The 13,209-nt window shown below is 45.4% G+C and overlaps 1 protein-coding gene across 1 annotated transcript in view; it reads right to left on the bottom strand.

Annotated features, from left to right (window-relative positions):
- Positions 1–13,209, bottom strand: part of Cacna1c (calcium voltage-gated channel subunit alpha1 C) — a 650,592-nt gene that overhangs the window by 232,780 nt on the left and 404,603 nt on the right. Inside the window, exon 4 of the mRNA XM_047548297.1 lies at positions 4,746–4,885. Coding sequence (XP_047404253.1) covers positions 4,746–4,885 — 140 coding nt within the window. The remainder of the gene's footprint in view (positions 1–4,745; positions 4,886–13,209) is intronic.

The following is a 13,209-nucleotide window of genomic DNA, read 5'->3' as shown; positions in this document are numbered from 1 at the left end:
AAAGGTATGCAATGAGGAGTAGGAAGCAGAGGGTCTGAAGACAGAATGGCCATGCTGGAGGGTTTCAGGAAGCAGGAGCGAAGGAGGTCTGAAAACAGAAATGAAGAGAAGGCAGGGCCCCTCCCACTCACTGCCTCCAGTGGAATGAGTCTTGTGGGAGAGAGCTGAGCTGCCTCCTGAGAGGATGCAGGGAAGCTGTGTGTTTGGGGAGAGCCAGAAAGGGAAGGTAGTGACCAGACCAGAAACAAAGATGAGGATTTAGGGCAGGAGTCAGGTCACCTGCCTGGTACATAAAATTTCACTGGAATTCAGTTATACCTACCCCTTTACATATTGCTCTTTTCCTGCTACAGCAATAGACTCTTGACCAGAGTTCACATGGTTCACAAAGCTGAAAATAGCATCTGGTTCTTTACAGATGAGGTATGCTGCCCCCTTGATAGATGATGACTATGGGGACCAGAGGGCATACTGGGGTGGAAGGGTTCAGGGGTTCAGGAGTGACGTGGCAAGAGGGAAGGTTAGACCCCAGCTTCATATAATCAGATGGGAAAGCGACTCTGTGTGATGAGGGATGACTAAGGATTCTGGACTATGGGTGTTAACCAAAAAAAAAAAAAAAAAAAAAAAAAAAAATAGGGAAAAGGACAGCAAGGGCAATTTCTGTCCTTTATGCCTATCAATAAGTCATTGTCAGAATGTGCCCTGGGTTGTGTTTCTGCATTTGGGGAGCCTGTGATCATGGAGGAAGCCCAAGTATAAAACTGGGTCTCCATATCACATCTGAACAATGGCCTAGGGCAACTTTGGTTCTTGAGCTCATGCTTCAGGAAATTGGGCTCAGGCACTGAGGTCCAGGTGCAGCTGAAGGCTTGACTTGGCAGAAGCTCAGAGCCAGGCATGGCCAAGAAATGCTGGGGTTGGTTTAGATTAAGGAGTTTAAACTGTGCTCTGTGGAAGCTTTCAAGAACTTCTTGGGCAGTGAGGTCAGAACTGAGTGGCTGGGGTTCTAGTGCCACTACTCCAGACTTAACAGAACAGCTTCCCTTTTATTTTTTTTTCCAGTGCTGGGGATCAAAATCAGGGCCTTGTACTTGCTAGGGAAGCACTTGCCACTGGGCTATGTCCCTAGTCCCTTTCTGTTTTAGGTACTGGGGCCAAGTGAGACTGAACAATGTGTTCTGCACCTGAAAGAAGTTTTGCCTAGCATGCAAAAGATTCTGAGTTCAATCCCCAGCATCACCAAAGAAGGGGAAAAATATAGGCTGTGAATGTAGTTCAGTGGTAGAGCACTGCACTTGCCTAGCATATGTGAAGCCCTGAGTTCAATTCCCAGCACTGGGGGAAAAAAAAGTTTGACTACAATAGCCAGACCATATCTAAAGTCTCTTAATTCTTTGACGCTCATCTGATGGTTTTCTATGTTAGTTGGATTCCTATGCCTTGAATTCCAGGCAGAAGTTCGGGGGAGTGGACTCCTTTCTCTACAAGGGAAATGTTCTTTCCACTGAAACCTACATCACTGAAACCTGAGGAAATGGAGACCAGCTTGCAAGTTGGTCAAACAGCATTTCAAATCCAAACCATATTTTGTTCCCAGTATTTCCTGGAAGAGAGCAATATGCTTATTGGAATACAAGATGTTCACCAAATATTATTCAGTGAAGGGAGCAGAAATGAGACAACTTTCTTCTCTTTTAACCCTTACCCCAGCTTGAAACTTTCATTAAATGTTTTCCTGTAAAATTTTGAAGGGATGGACAACCTAGAAATGGGTGCAGGAAGTGTTTTTGGTGTGGAGTGCTGGGTGTGCTTCTCCTGTTAGATGTTGTGATGGCAAAACTACTATTTGGTGTCTATTGGTACCTGGGGATGGGTCCTGATGTGGATGCTTGGCTGGGGATTTCTCCAGGAGGCGTGTTGGGCAGTTCTGCAGTCAGCTATTAGAGCTTTAAGAAAGGAGGACACGGAGGTTCCAGAAGACCCAAAGAATCAGAGAGGCAGCACCACCATGCTACGAGGGACATAGTGATGTAACTAAAAGCTTTGTGGCTGGGATAGAATCTCCTGAGTGTGGGACCGACTGAGAAGGTAAGGTAGATTACAGAGGCCTTTTAAGTCCCCTCTGCATTCACTTATAGGTTCCATCTCCCCACTGCACCAAGGATACTCCTCTGCTTTAGGAAGAAAATGACTCCTGTGACATGCCACTGAATGGGAATGCAGAGATAGGGATGTACTCTGAAGTAGGCAGGCAGCCCTGACTTCTCTGATTTATAGGAGGCTAGAAGAAACCTTCCTTTAACTAGCTACAGAGGAGGAGCCCAGGAGAGCAGAGATTTCCCAAGAGACTCAGGAAAGCAGAGGGATGTTCATTTGATACTGTAAAAGGGGCAGAAAAGAAGAGTCATAGCTGGAGAGAAGGGGTGAGTTCCTCCTTCTGGGGATGGGAGATCATTTTTCCAGTTGGAAGGATGAACTGGGATTTAGACTGGGTGGAGAGCACCTAGGACCAATGCTCCTGGAGAGTATGATAAACTAGTTACTAAATATGGCCAAGTGTGAGATGATGGGAGAAAACATGCCAAAGGTCATGGTGAACTACAAGCTGAGCAAGTGTTGACTCCATAACCTCTGTGGTTTAAAACACTAAACAGAGGCATCATCTTTCAGAAGAGAGCCAAATCCAGATGCCTTCCTGTCTTCATCAGCCTCATGGCCAAAACTCCAGGGAGAAGTCACTTAGTATCTGGACCAGTTCACTGAAACGTCTGCCTCCTATGAAGGTGGGGAGGAGCAACCCTCTAAGGGATGAAGCAAGGGTCAAATAAACTGCAAACGTGCAGTGTGGGCCAGCCACGCTTGTTCTCCTGAGTGGGAAGGTACCTGCCTGCCCTCTCAGGGCTCCTGTTTGAGGGCTCCCCTGTTTTTGCCTCCACTTCTCAAGCTTCAGGTAAGGACATGAATGAGGCAGACTATATCTAGTCAAATTCATTTCTTTTCATAAACATGCAGCATCTCTGCCAAAACTTGTTCTGCAAGTCACCCCGTCTCTCCACTTGTCCCAGAGCATCAGCTCTTATTCCTGAGGCTTCTGTCTTTGTGTGTGCCACAGGTTGCCAGTAGACTGAGGCCTTGAGAAAGAGGCTGAATTTAAAAAGGATTTAGGGGTACTGGGAGCAACCCACTTTCAGGATTTCTGCTAGGATTTATTTACTGAGTTCATTCAAGGCATTTATTTAGCCACTCTGTTTATTTTGGCATAAACAGCAGCGGCAAAACCTCTCATGTAACTGCATCCTCACCCCGAGTCCTCTGCAGCTAGATCTATAAATGACTAATAACCTTAGTGCTCCTCATGTCACCCATGATGGTCATGTGGCCAAAATGCGTCATTCATTGGCCAGGCCACATGAGACAACACAGGAAAAACCCTAACACGTTCCAAACAACCATTATGAACCATCCAGATGGCCAAGGACAAGGAAATAACTTGTAAATAATCTTGATTTGCTCCTGTGTTATTTCCTGCAGTAAAGACCAGACACTCCCCCAAGATAATGAATGGCGAGTGCTGTGGAGAAGCCCGCAGTGCCCCAGGTCTGCACTGGGATAACACAAAAGGAGTCACCAAAAATAGCCTCCTGGTGTAACAGCCTCCTGATATCTTGTTCTTCACACTGAAATCTGTGGGGACTCCAAACCCATGGTAGCAGGGTGGCCACCATGGAAGCATTTGTCAGGTTCCAAGTAATACAAGGTCAGCTTAGAGGAAAAGTTGCTGAAGAGACGACCTCCCCCTTATCAACAAAACACATGAGTAATTGGAACTTCATCCACTGTGTCTTAATACACTCTGTTTTACACAGTATACATAGGCCTGTTGGGAACAAATATTTTGTGGAGAATCCTTTTGTGCCATTACTAATTTCTTGATAAGGAAATTATCACTTCCAAAATTTTACTTGGGATTCTCAACACTGCCTTTTTTAAAGCCACTATCAAGTCTGCCTCATCCTAACATGAAATAGTATTTGGAGGAAGGTACCTAGGCTAGGTTGGGTTACCCACAATTTTGACCTTTCAGAGTTTCATTTACTTCTCACCCAGCTGTCTCAAGCAGTCTGGTTTCTTGGGCCACAGAACAGGGCCCACTGTGAATTTGAGGATGGGGACAGGATGGTGTGTGTGAGCAACCTGTGGACTACAGGCACAGTCTGTCAGCTCAGCAGGCGTCCCCACATCATGCCACACGTGTGGGCTGCATACTCCCAGGCAAGCTAACTACATCTGCTCAGTGATACAGTGGGAAAATTCATCAGGGGAACTGCTGGGTTAGATACGGTTGGAGGGTAAAGAAAAGTCCTGAAACAGAGGAATCGCCTCAGCTGCACATAGGACCCTGGTTCCGTTAAGAGTACACAAATTCAAGTGTGCGAATATGTGTGTCTGCGTGTGGGTGTGCATGTGTGCATGTGCATATATATCTGCACGTGTGTGTGTGTGTGTGTGTGTGTGTGTGTGTGTGTGCATGCTGCCCCATGTGGGAGTGCTGGTGAGGGGTGCTCTTAGGTGATAGCTCCTCTCCCTTCGGAGAAAGTCTGAACTCAATGTGATTGTTAACATCCTTTCATCATGCCTGAAGGCTAGTACAGTTATGACCAAATCAAAAAGAGATATGAGTAGAGGGGGAAGGAAGTATGCATGGTTAAGGCAAGGGGCAGAAGAAAGACAGCTTTACTTACCCTACAACCACAATTATAAAATCTAGTAAATTCCATCCATTGCGGAGGTAAGCGTTGGGGTGAAAGAGAAGACCATAGGCGATTACTTTTAAAAATGCTTCCACAGTAAAAATTATGAGAAAGAGATATTCCACTCGTTCCTAAGAAACAAAAATAGAAAACAGAGAAATAGATCATTAGGTTAGGGATGTGCAAAATTCTGAACCAGCAGGTCTCACACATATGCCACATAATGGTGTTGCAGTTGACCACAGACTGCATACACAAAGGTGATTCCACAAGATTGTATTACCTAGTGACATCATAGCTATCTTAGTTTGTGTAAGTACACTCCATGATGCCATCAAAATCACCTAATATCACATTTATCAGAATGTAACCCCATCATTAAGAACACACTATAGCAGGTGTAAGAGAAAGGCTTCCCTCTCTGCAGTAGGACATATGAGGATATTGAGAGGGACCTCCAAGCCAAATTAGCAAATTCACAACTTTTCCAACCACAAAAGCTCCAATCCACGAGGGATTAAAGGATGTGTGTGTGTGTGTGTGTGTGTGTGTGTGTGTGTCTTCCAAGTTCCCTGTTGAATTGTAAATATTAGGGTTGTACACAAATTCCCATTGTTTTCATATTTAATCAATTAGCATTTTACTGTACCTTCTTAGAAGAAAACTCATAAACAACACCAAGAGAGAGGAGCATGATACTGAGAAAAGGGCTGGAGCACAACCCCATGATTTTCATCATGCCACGAGTCTGCAGTAAAAAATGGCGAAGGTCACACACACAATTCTGGGAGGGTACCCGCTGAGTTCTCCAACATAACAGCAGAAATACAGCCACAAAGAAATCAAGACACTGAAGATCTCTTCACAGCAACCAAAAGACAACCTGCTCACATACATGGATGGATCCAGAAATCTGAAATCTCTTCTTTGGGCAGATAAGACTCTGTCCAAAGACACAGACCAGGTCTGCAGAGAAAATGAGCATACTGAGAGTGGAAGCAGGCACTGGGGTGGGTGATGAATGGAAAAGGCCAGCTCTTTTCTCAAGGGGCAGAAGGTCATCTTTTCTCCCCCTGCTATCTTGAAGAAAGGCATTTAAGGATGCAGCTCCTGTCCCTGGGAGCCACAGTCCACAGGACAAACTCATTGACTCAATTAGAGCAAGCTGACTTGCTGTGCTGATTCATTCACTTCCTTCACCATTAATTGGTCTCTTCTCACCCCCCAGCACAGAGCCTTAATGCCCCCCACCACACAAAGGCTGCCTGGTAGCCTTTATGCTCCACTGCTCTGCTCTGCAGGAGCTTCAGCCCTAATCTCATTGGAACCACAAAATATTTGTCCGTGTGCATTCAGGTGCAGGTTCTCCAAAGCAGGCCTGGCTCATCCACTGTCCCCAGGAGACATTCAACTGGGAAACACCAGGACCCACTCTTCTGCCAGGTCAAGGGGGTCTCACTGAAGATATCCAGATCCTTCCACATTCTGGAGAAGGGCACTGCCTGCAAAGGCCCACCTCCTCCTGCTCAGCTGACTAGCAGGGTGCTCTAAATCTGGGGCACTTCGGAGTCCAATGGGTAATTCTGCAGGGACAGGTACCCTATGCCCCAGTCACTCTTTCTCATCCCCTAGACATTTAATGAGCTCTGGCCTCACTGTGCCCAGCTCTGGATGATGCAATTTGAAGATGCTAAGTTAAAAACTGCAGACTTCTGGGACCCATCCAGACTTAATAAATAGATCTCCTGGCTATGAAGCCTAGCAATCTGCATTATAGACAATCCCAGATGTTTCTGAGACAACTCAAAATTTAAGAGCCACCAGCCCATGTGCTGATGAAGGCCCAGATCAGGCGGGAATAGGGAAGGAGTAGATGGGTCAGATTCAGTCATCATCTCGGTAGACTCCTCTTTTACTTTCTCCCTCTTTTAGCACCAAACAACTAACTGGTCTGGGGATGTGGCTGCCTTGGGAGTTGTGACCCAGGAACAATCTATGATGTGTGAAAGCATCAAGCTTCTCGAATTAGGTGATCCTGTGTTACACTGTACATTGGGGCCATGTTAACAGAGAAGACATATTACAGAAGGGCTGGTGCAACCTGAGGATGCTTATAGAAGGTGAGAGAGGGAGGGGCTATCAAACAGCCACTCAGCCCCAGTCTTCTTGGCCCCATTCCCATGATGGCTCAGAGCTTTCATGTTTACACCAGATGACAGAGTCACCCCCTTCTGGAGCCCTGTGCATCTCCACAGGAACTCACAAAGTGAAATAAGAAGGGAAGAAAAGGAAAAGGAAACAAAGGAAAGTTTGGTATCACTAGATGCTGGGTGTGTTCATGAATTCACATGTGTGTTTACTGCTTTTATAATTTCATTCACTTGCACATCCATTCATGCAACCACTCACCCATCAACATACCCATTCATTTCACCCACACATTTATCCATCCATCTATCCATTCACCAGTCCACTCATCATCCATCCATCTATTCATCCACTCTGTCTTTTAGGACCAGTGTGGTACAACTAAGAGAGCTGTCAGAAAGTGACCTTGAGGTTCTTTTTGGGTAGCCTAGAAATGAACTTTCTGGGAAAGACAGCACTCAAGTTCAGAGTCCCTCCACCCCCTGCATCAATATCCCAAAGGCTCCAAGCGCCTTATATGCCAGGAAGCTGGCATTCCCAGACAACTTCCTATAAACAGCTGGCACCCCCAATCCAGACTGCCTGGCTCCAAGCTGTCTGTTTATTCCCTCATTGATAAGACTGCTTTTCCTGCTTACTTGCCCTATAAAAAGACAGTACTGTAGGGGATGCAGAGTCAGCAACATCTTGAACCTGCTACACAACTTTGTGAGATGGGGGGATTCATGAAAACTTGACTTCTCTTATTGAATTAGTTCCCAGTGAAGACTGTTCCTTACTCCATACAATGTGATATCTGTTCCACACCCTGGTAAATAACACACAGTGATCCAGAAGGATCCACCCCACACATCCAGTGAATCACTCAATCAAAAATTCACTCAAACATTCACAAATGTGCTTATGTATGTTGCTGGGTGCTGGAGATCTGAGACAAAGGGCTCAGAAACTGAGTGGAGAGAGAGCCCCAGTTCTAGAAATACAAAGACTGCTAAAGACTCATGGAACTCAACATGCATGAGCATGCACTATCTTAGCTTTCCATTTATCCTCCTATGTACACATCTCCCACCTATTCAGAAGCATCATAAGCTCCCAGAGGACAGAGATAACAATTTTTATAGTAATACTCAATAATCTTGATTGTGGCACCAACTGGTGTGTATGGCTTAGGCCAAGTCACTTTACTTCTCTGGGTCTGTTTCCTCATTCATAGGAGAAACTTTAAAATTACACACACACACACACACACACAGTCCTAGGCTTCCTATGGTGTTTCAGGGGAAGGCTGAGAAAATAGGGCTTAAATACCTCAACCCTCTTGAACCAGAGCAGTGCCGTGTTAATTCATAGTGGGTTGAGTTTTCCAAGAGTCCTAACCCAGTTAAATGGAGTCCAGAGAGCTAATACTACGGGATGTGAAAAGAAAATACACACAAAAAGAGAAGTGACCACCTTTACTGACCAGACCGGAAGACTTTTGTTGACTTTACTTGCTGGGTTCTGCATACAATTTTATTTGAGAAGAGGGATCACTGCTTTTGTTGTTTTTCTGATAACTTGGAATACCACTTTCAAATTGGTAGATGACTTCCGAAACCCCTCTGAAATCCTTTGGCAACTGAGAGTGTGCTCATCAGCCTGTGTGCAGATATGGCAAAGGCACAACTAGATCCCAAGACAGGAAATGGAGCTGAGAGCTCTTTTTCAGCTTCTCTCCCTCTTGTTCTGGGACTCACCCTAAGTGCAAATAAACATTACAATAAGAATATTCATCATCAATTAGATTATTAATATGTGTACTTCAGGGGAACACAAACTTCTGTGAGCAGAAGCTAGGCTAGGTTAGATCTCTTAGGACAAGGACAACCAGGGAGAAACTGATGTGTCTCTTTACATAGCTGTGTTTCTGCAGCACAGCTGCAACACACCATAGAGCCATGAAATGCCCATCTTCCTGTGTTGAGCACTATAAGTCTTCAGCTCTGCGATGTGAAAGATCCAAGGTGTGAAAATTCATACTCAGAGAGCCCATGTACCTACTTGAATTTATGTAAGTGTATTTATTGAAGCTGCCTAGAATTCTACACCAAACAATTGATGAGAAGCTCAGTTACACAATTTCATCTGGGTACAAGGTAAAAAGACAACAGACACAATAACAATACTTCACGCAGCACATTGTTTTCCAGATTGTTTCATAACTTAAGTACTGTTCAACCTGACCTCTAAAATACAGTCTCCTGTCTATTCTTCAGCTAAGAGACCTGAGCTCCTCACTCTCCAATCCTCTAGTGCAATCATCCTGCATTGCAAAAACTTCCTGAGAATCTACTCAGCCCTGGGCCACTCTGCAGCATTGCTCTCTCAGGAGATTGACAGGCTTGTAGAATACAAGAAGCTGTAAGAAGAGAGACACACAATCCCACCTCCTCATTGTGCAGAAGACAGGGGCTCGACATCTATCCCAGGGGATTGGCACTTAGGTTTCTTCAGGGCAGATCTGGGGTTCCTTTTGCTACAGTGCAGTTGTCCCTATCTATGGACCGATGAAGCCCTGGGTTAGTGTTCTTAACAGGAGTTACTAGATAGGTATGGGGTCTCCTCCTCCAAGGCATGGCTGGGAAGGTGGGCAGCAGGGATCCCACACTGCAATCCTTCCTCAACCAGGAAGCAGCCTTCCATCTACCTATCAATGGACCAACTAAATAGGGAATGTACACACAAAGGAGTATTATTTAACCTTGAAAAGAAGTGAATTCCCACACATGCTATGACATGGAAACATTGTGCTAAGTGGAAGAAGTCAGTCACAAAACAACAAATACTGTATGATTCCCCTCATATAAAATACCTAGAATAAGCAAATTCACAGGGACAGAAAGTAGAAAAGAGGTCACCAGGAGCTGGGAGGAGGGAGGGATGGGAAGTCACTATCTAATGGGTACAGAATTTCAGTTTGGTGTGGGGACAGAGGTGATGACAGCACAAAATTGTGAATATAACTGACACCTCTGAATTATCCCCTAAAAATGGCTAGAATTGTTAAATTTTATATTAATTTTACTCTACCACAATAAAAAATAGAATTCTTTGGGGTTTTAAAGGTTTTCTAGCCCCTAGGGTCTCGAGCTGAAACACTTAAGGTCAAGTTCCAACCTGTAGCAGCTAAAACAAGACTAGTTCATCAGAAAGTTGAACAGTACAGTCTTTGGTAGGAGGATCCTGGACAGATGCCTGGGCACCTGGATTGGGAAGACAGAAGCTGGGCAGAGGGTGGGAGATGGGAGGGAAGGTCCTTCCTGGAGGCTATACAAAAGGTTCATTTAGAAAGGAACTGGTGGTTCAGATGCTCTGGACTTCTTTCAGGACATTTTTGCAAAGGATGAAGGGACAGGGAAAACCATTTAATGGACTAAGAGCAAAGCAGCCTTGAAAAGAACAATTCACCTATTTAGTGAGGGCAAGGAGCAATTGCAGTTGGGAGAGTTGAAAAGCAAGCTAGAGTCACTGGGTTTACAGTTGATCAGTTAAAAACAAAACTACGGTCTATTTCTCTGTGCTTGCCCATGATGCTAAGTTGAAGTGACTTACTCACTTATCAGTTTCCTGCATTTATGTCTTCATCCCTAGGGGCCAGCCTTGCCTCAGCTGCTCCAGCATGGCAGGTGGCTCTGAACAGAGTGACACCAGACTTCTAGGTATCAGCCCTGCTCACTCCCCTTAAGCCTTCACTGTCCTCCACCCTGGCCTGTGCTGACCTCCCTCAGGCAGTTCCTGGAGACAAGAGGTCACTGCTTCACACACCCCCATGGCCTCCTCTGAGCCTATATTTCTGTAACTATAAACCCTAGAGGGCAGGCATAGCCTGTTTCATTCCTCTGCTTGATTCTAGGATTTGAACAATCATCCTTCATAATACTGCTGCCTGAGATGGAAGGAAGCCTGGATGTCACACAGGCCTGCCTACTCCCTTCTCCACTCGACCTCCTCTATCCCAGGACCTCATGTATTTATGAGCTGCCTATCTGTCATTGGGCAGCTCTGACTTTCAGAGAATGGCCACGGCCCCTTCCTCTCTGAGGTAAAAAAAAAAAAAAAAAAGATATTACATTTTCTTTGAGGGTAATGGAGTGGAGAGGGTGAGGGATATTACCAATCAGGGCTGAATTACTCCTGGGGACAATGGGCATTTGCTTAGTGACCTGTGGGCTAGTAGGTAATTTCCCAAATGAGGGGAAGGTGCAGCAGATGCCTCAAACTCTCTTCTAACTGCCCATCTTCTTTTAAGGAGCTCAACTAACACCTGGTCCAGGGAGACATGACCACCTTTCTGCCTCATCCCACTGTTCATTCCCAATCTGGTGCCATTATGAATTGTCTGGGTGTTCAAGCAGTTCCCCAAGTGTTTCCTGGACATCTAGGTGGTTCTACTGCTCCAAAGCCTTCAATGGCTCCCCTCTGCCCTTAAAACAAAGTCTAGCCTCTTTAGCTTGGCATCAACATCTGTCATGACATGACCCCCCAGCTGCATCTTTGGCTACCACCCCACACTCACCAAAGTCTCACCACACCCACATCAGACAGGCTGCCTGGTGCAACTCCCTTCTCTCTGCCCCTGCCATCCCAGATCATTCTCCACCTGGCAAACTCCTTCTCATCCCAAGATACACCTCATTCTGTATCTCTCAACCCCTACCTGCCTCCCTTGACTCTGAAGGAGTGAAATTAGCCCTCTTAGCACACATTATGGTATGCGTGGCTTCTATGTTCCTCCCCCATACAGGGACAGGGCACCAGGGGCAGAAGCAGGTGTCTTTATCACCTTTGGTTAAGAACTATCTTTAAATGAAAGGCAAAGTGTTGTGGAAAAACGCTCTGGAGTCACACATCTGGAGTCAGAATTTTCCTATGATAAGCTACATAATCTTTCTAACCTTTGGTTTCTTCACCAGTGAACTGGGGAAAGTTATGCCTACCTTGGGTTATTTTGAGAACTAGAGATCATACAGAGTTGTCACTCAAAAGGTAGATGCTGTCATTGCTATAGCCCTAGCACCTGCACCTACAGGAGCTGGCACACTCTAATTGTGCAACAAACTTTTGTGGAATGGACACATTCTTTCTGCCCTGGGGCTTTGTGTCCTCCTCACAGGTCCTGGCTCTCCCTGATACACAGGGACCCTGCTGGGCAACTGAGTGGTCAGTAGCACTAGTCCAGTTGCCTTTGTGTCCTCTCCCTCCCTGGCCACATCAGCTGTCCTCACATCAGTGGCACATTCACTGTCCTCTTTGATCCTCTTCACTTCAGCAAAAACCAGAGACCTGAGGTCCCACATCTGCTTTCTATTATGAAAGCCACTTGAAAACAAAATAAATATTCCCTCTGTATCCAGTCTGCAGGGTTCCATGTGTTCTGGACATTCGTGTCCAGCTCCCTCCTTAGCCCTTTGATCTACAGGAATAGGTTCTGTTCCAGCATCAGAAGCCCCTAGATCCACAGCGGCACACACTTTCCCTGTGTCTCTGCCAATCCAATGTCTTTTGAGGTGACATTTCAGCTATGGAGAATGAGGGTAAAGGAAGATGGGCAGTGTGCTTAGGAGGTTTGCTAATATGTGATAATCACCACTGTGCTAACTCATATGGCAGAACTTTACAGTTTACAAGGTTGTTTGTTGTTTTTCTGTTGTTGTTGTTGTTGTTGTTGTTGCTTTTTGTTTTTTGTTGTTTTTTTTTTTGAGGGATTGAACTCAGGGGTACTCAACCACTGAGCCACATCCCCAGCCCTATTTTGAATTTTATTTAGAGACAGGGTCTCACTGAGTTGCTTAGTGTCTCGCTGTTGCTGAGGCTGGCTTTGAACTACTCGCAATCCTCCTTCCTCAGCCTCCTGAGCTTCTGGGATTACAGGTATGTGCCACCGTGCCCAGCTTTTTCATACATTTTTATCTTGAGCTTCTTGACCCCCTGTGAAGAAGCAAGGGCAGGAATTTTTCTCCTCCTTTAACTCTTCTTACTTCCATGTCTTTTTTCTTCCTCTCAATCACCATCACCACCATCAATACCATTACCACCACCACCATCACTACACCATCACCATTTCCACTACCATCACTACCACCACCATCATCACCATCATGACCACAGTCATCACCACCACATCCTCCATCATAGCTGCCATTAACAACAGTCTGAGTCTGCACACTATTTTAATCCTAACAGTAATTGCATAATGGATACAAAATATTATCTCACTGACTTACATGAGCAAACCAATCAAAGAGGTTATGAAATCTTATGCAAA

Source organism: Sciurus carolinensis, chromosome 4 (genome assembly GCF_902686445.1).
Source record: "Sciurus carolinensis chromosome 4, mSciCar1.2, whole genome shotgun sequence".
Taxonomy (NCBI): domain Eukaryota; kingdom Metazoa; phylum Chordata; class Mammalia; order Rodentia; family Sciuridae; genus Sciurus; species Sciurus carolinensis.
The sequence above is the reverse complement of the archived record's forward strand: the minus strand, read 5'-3'. Positions and strand labels throughout refer to the sequence as shown.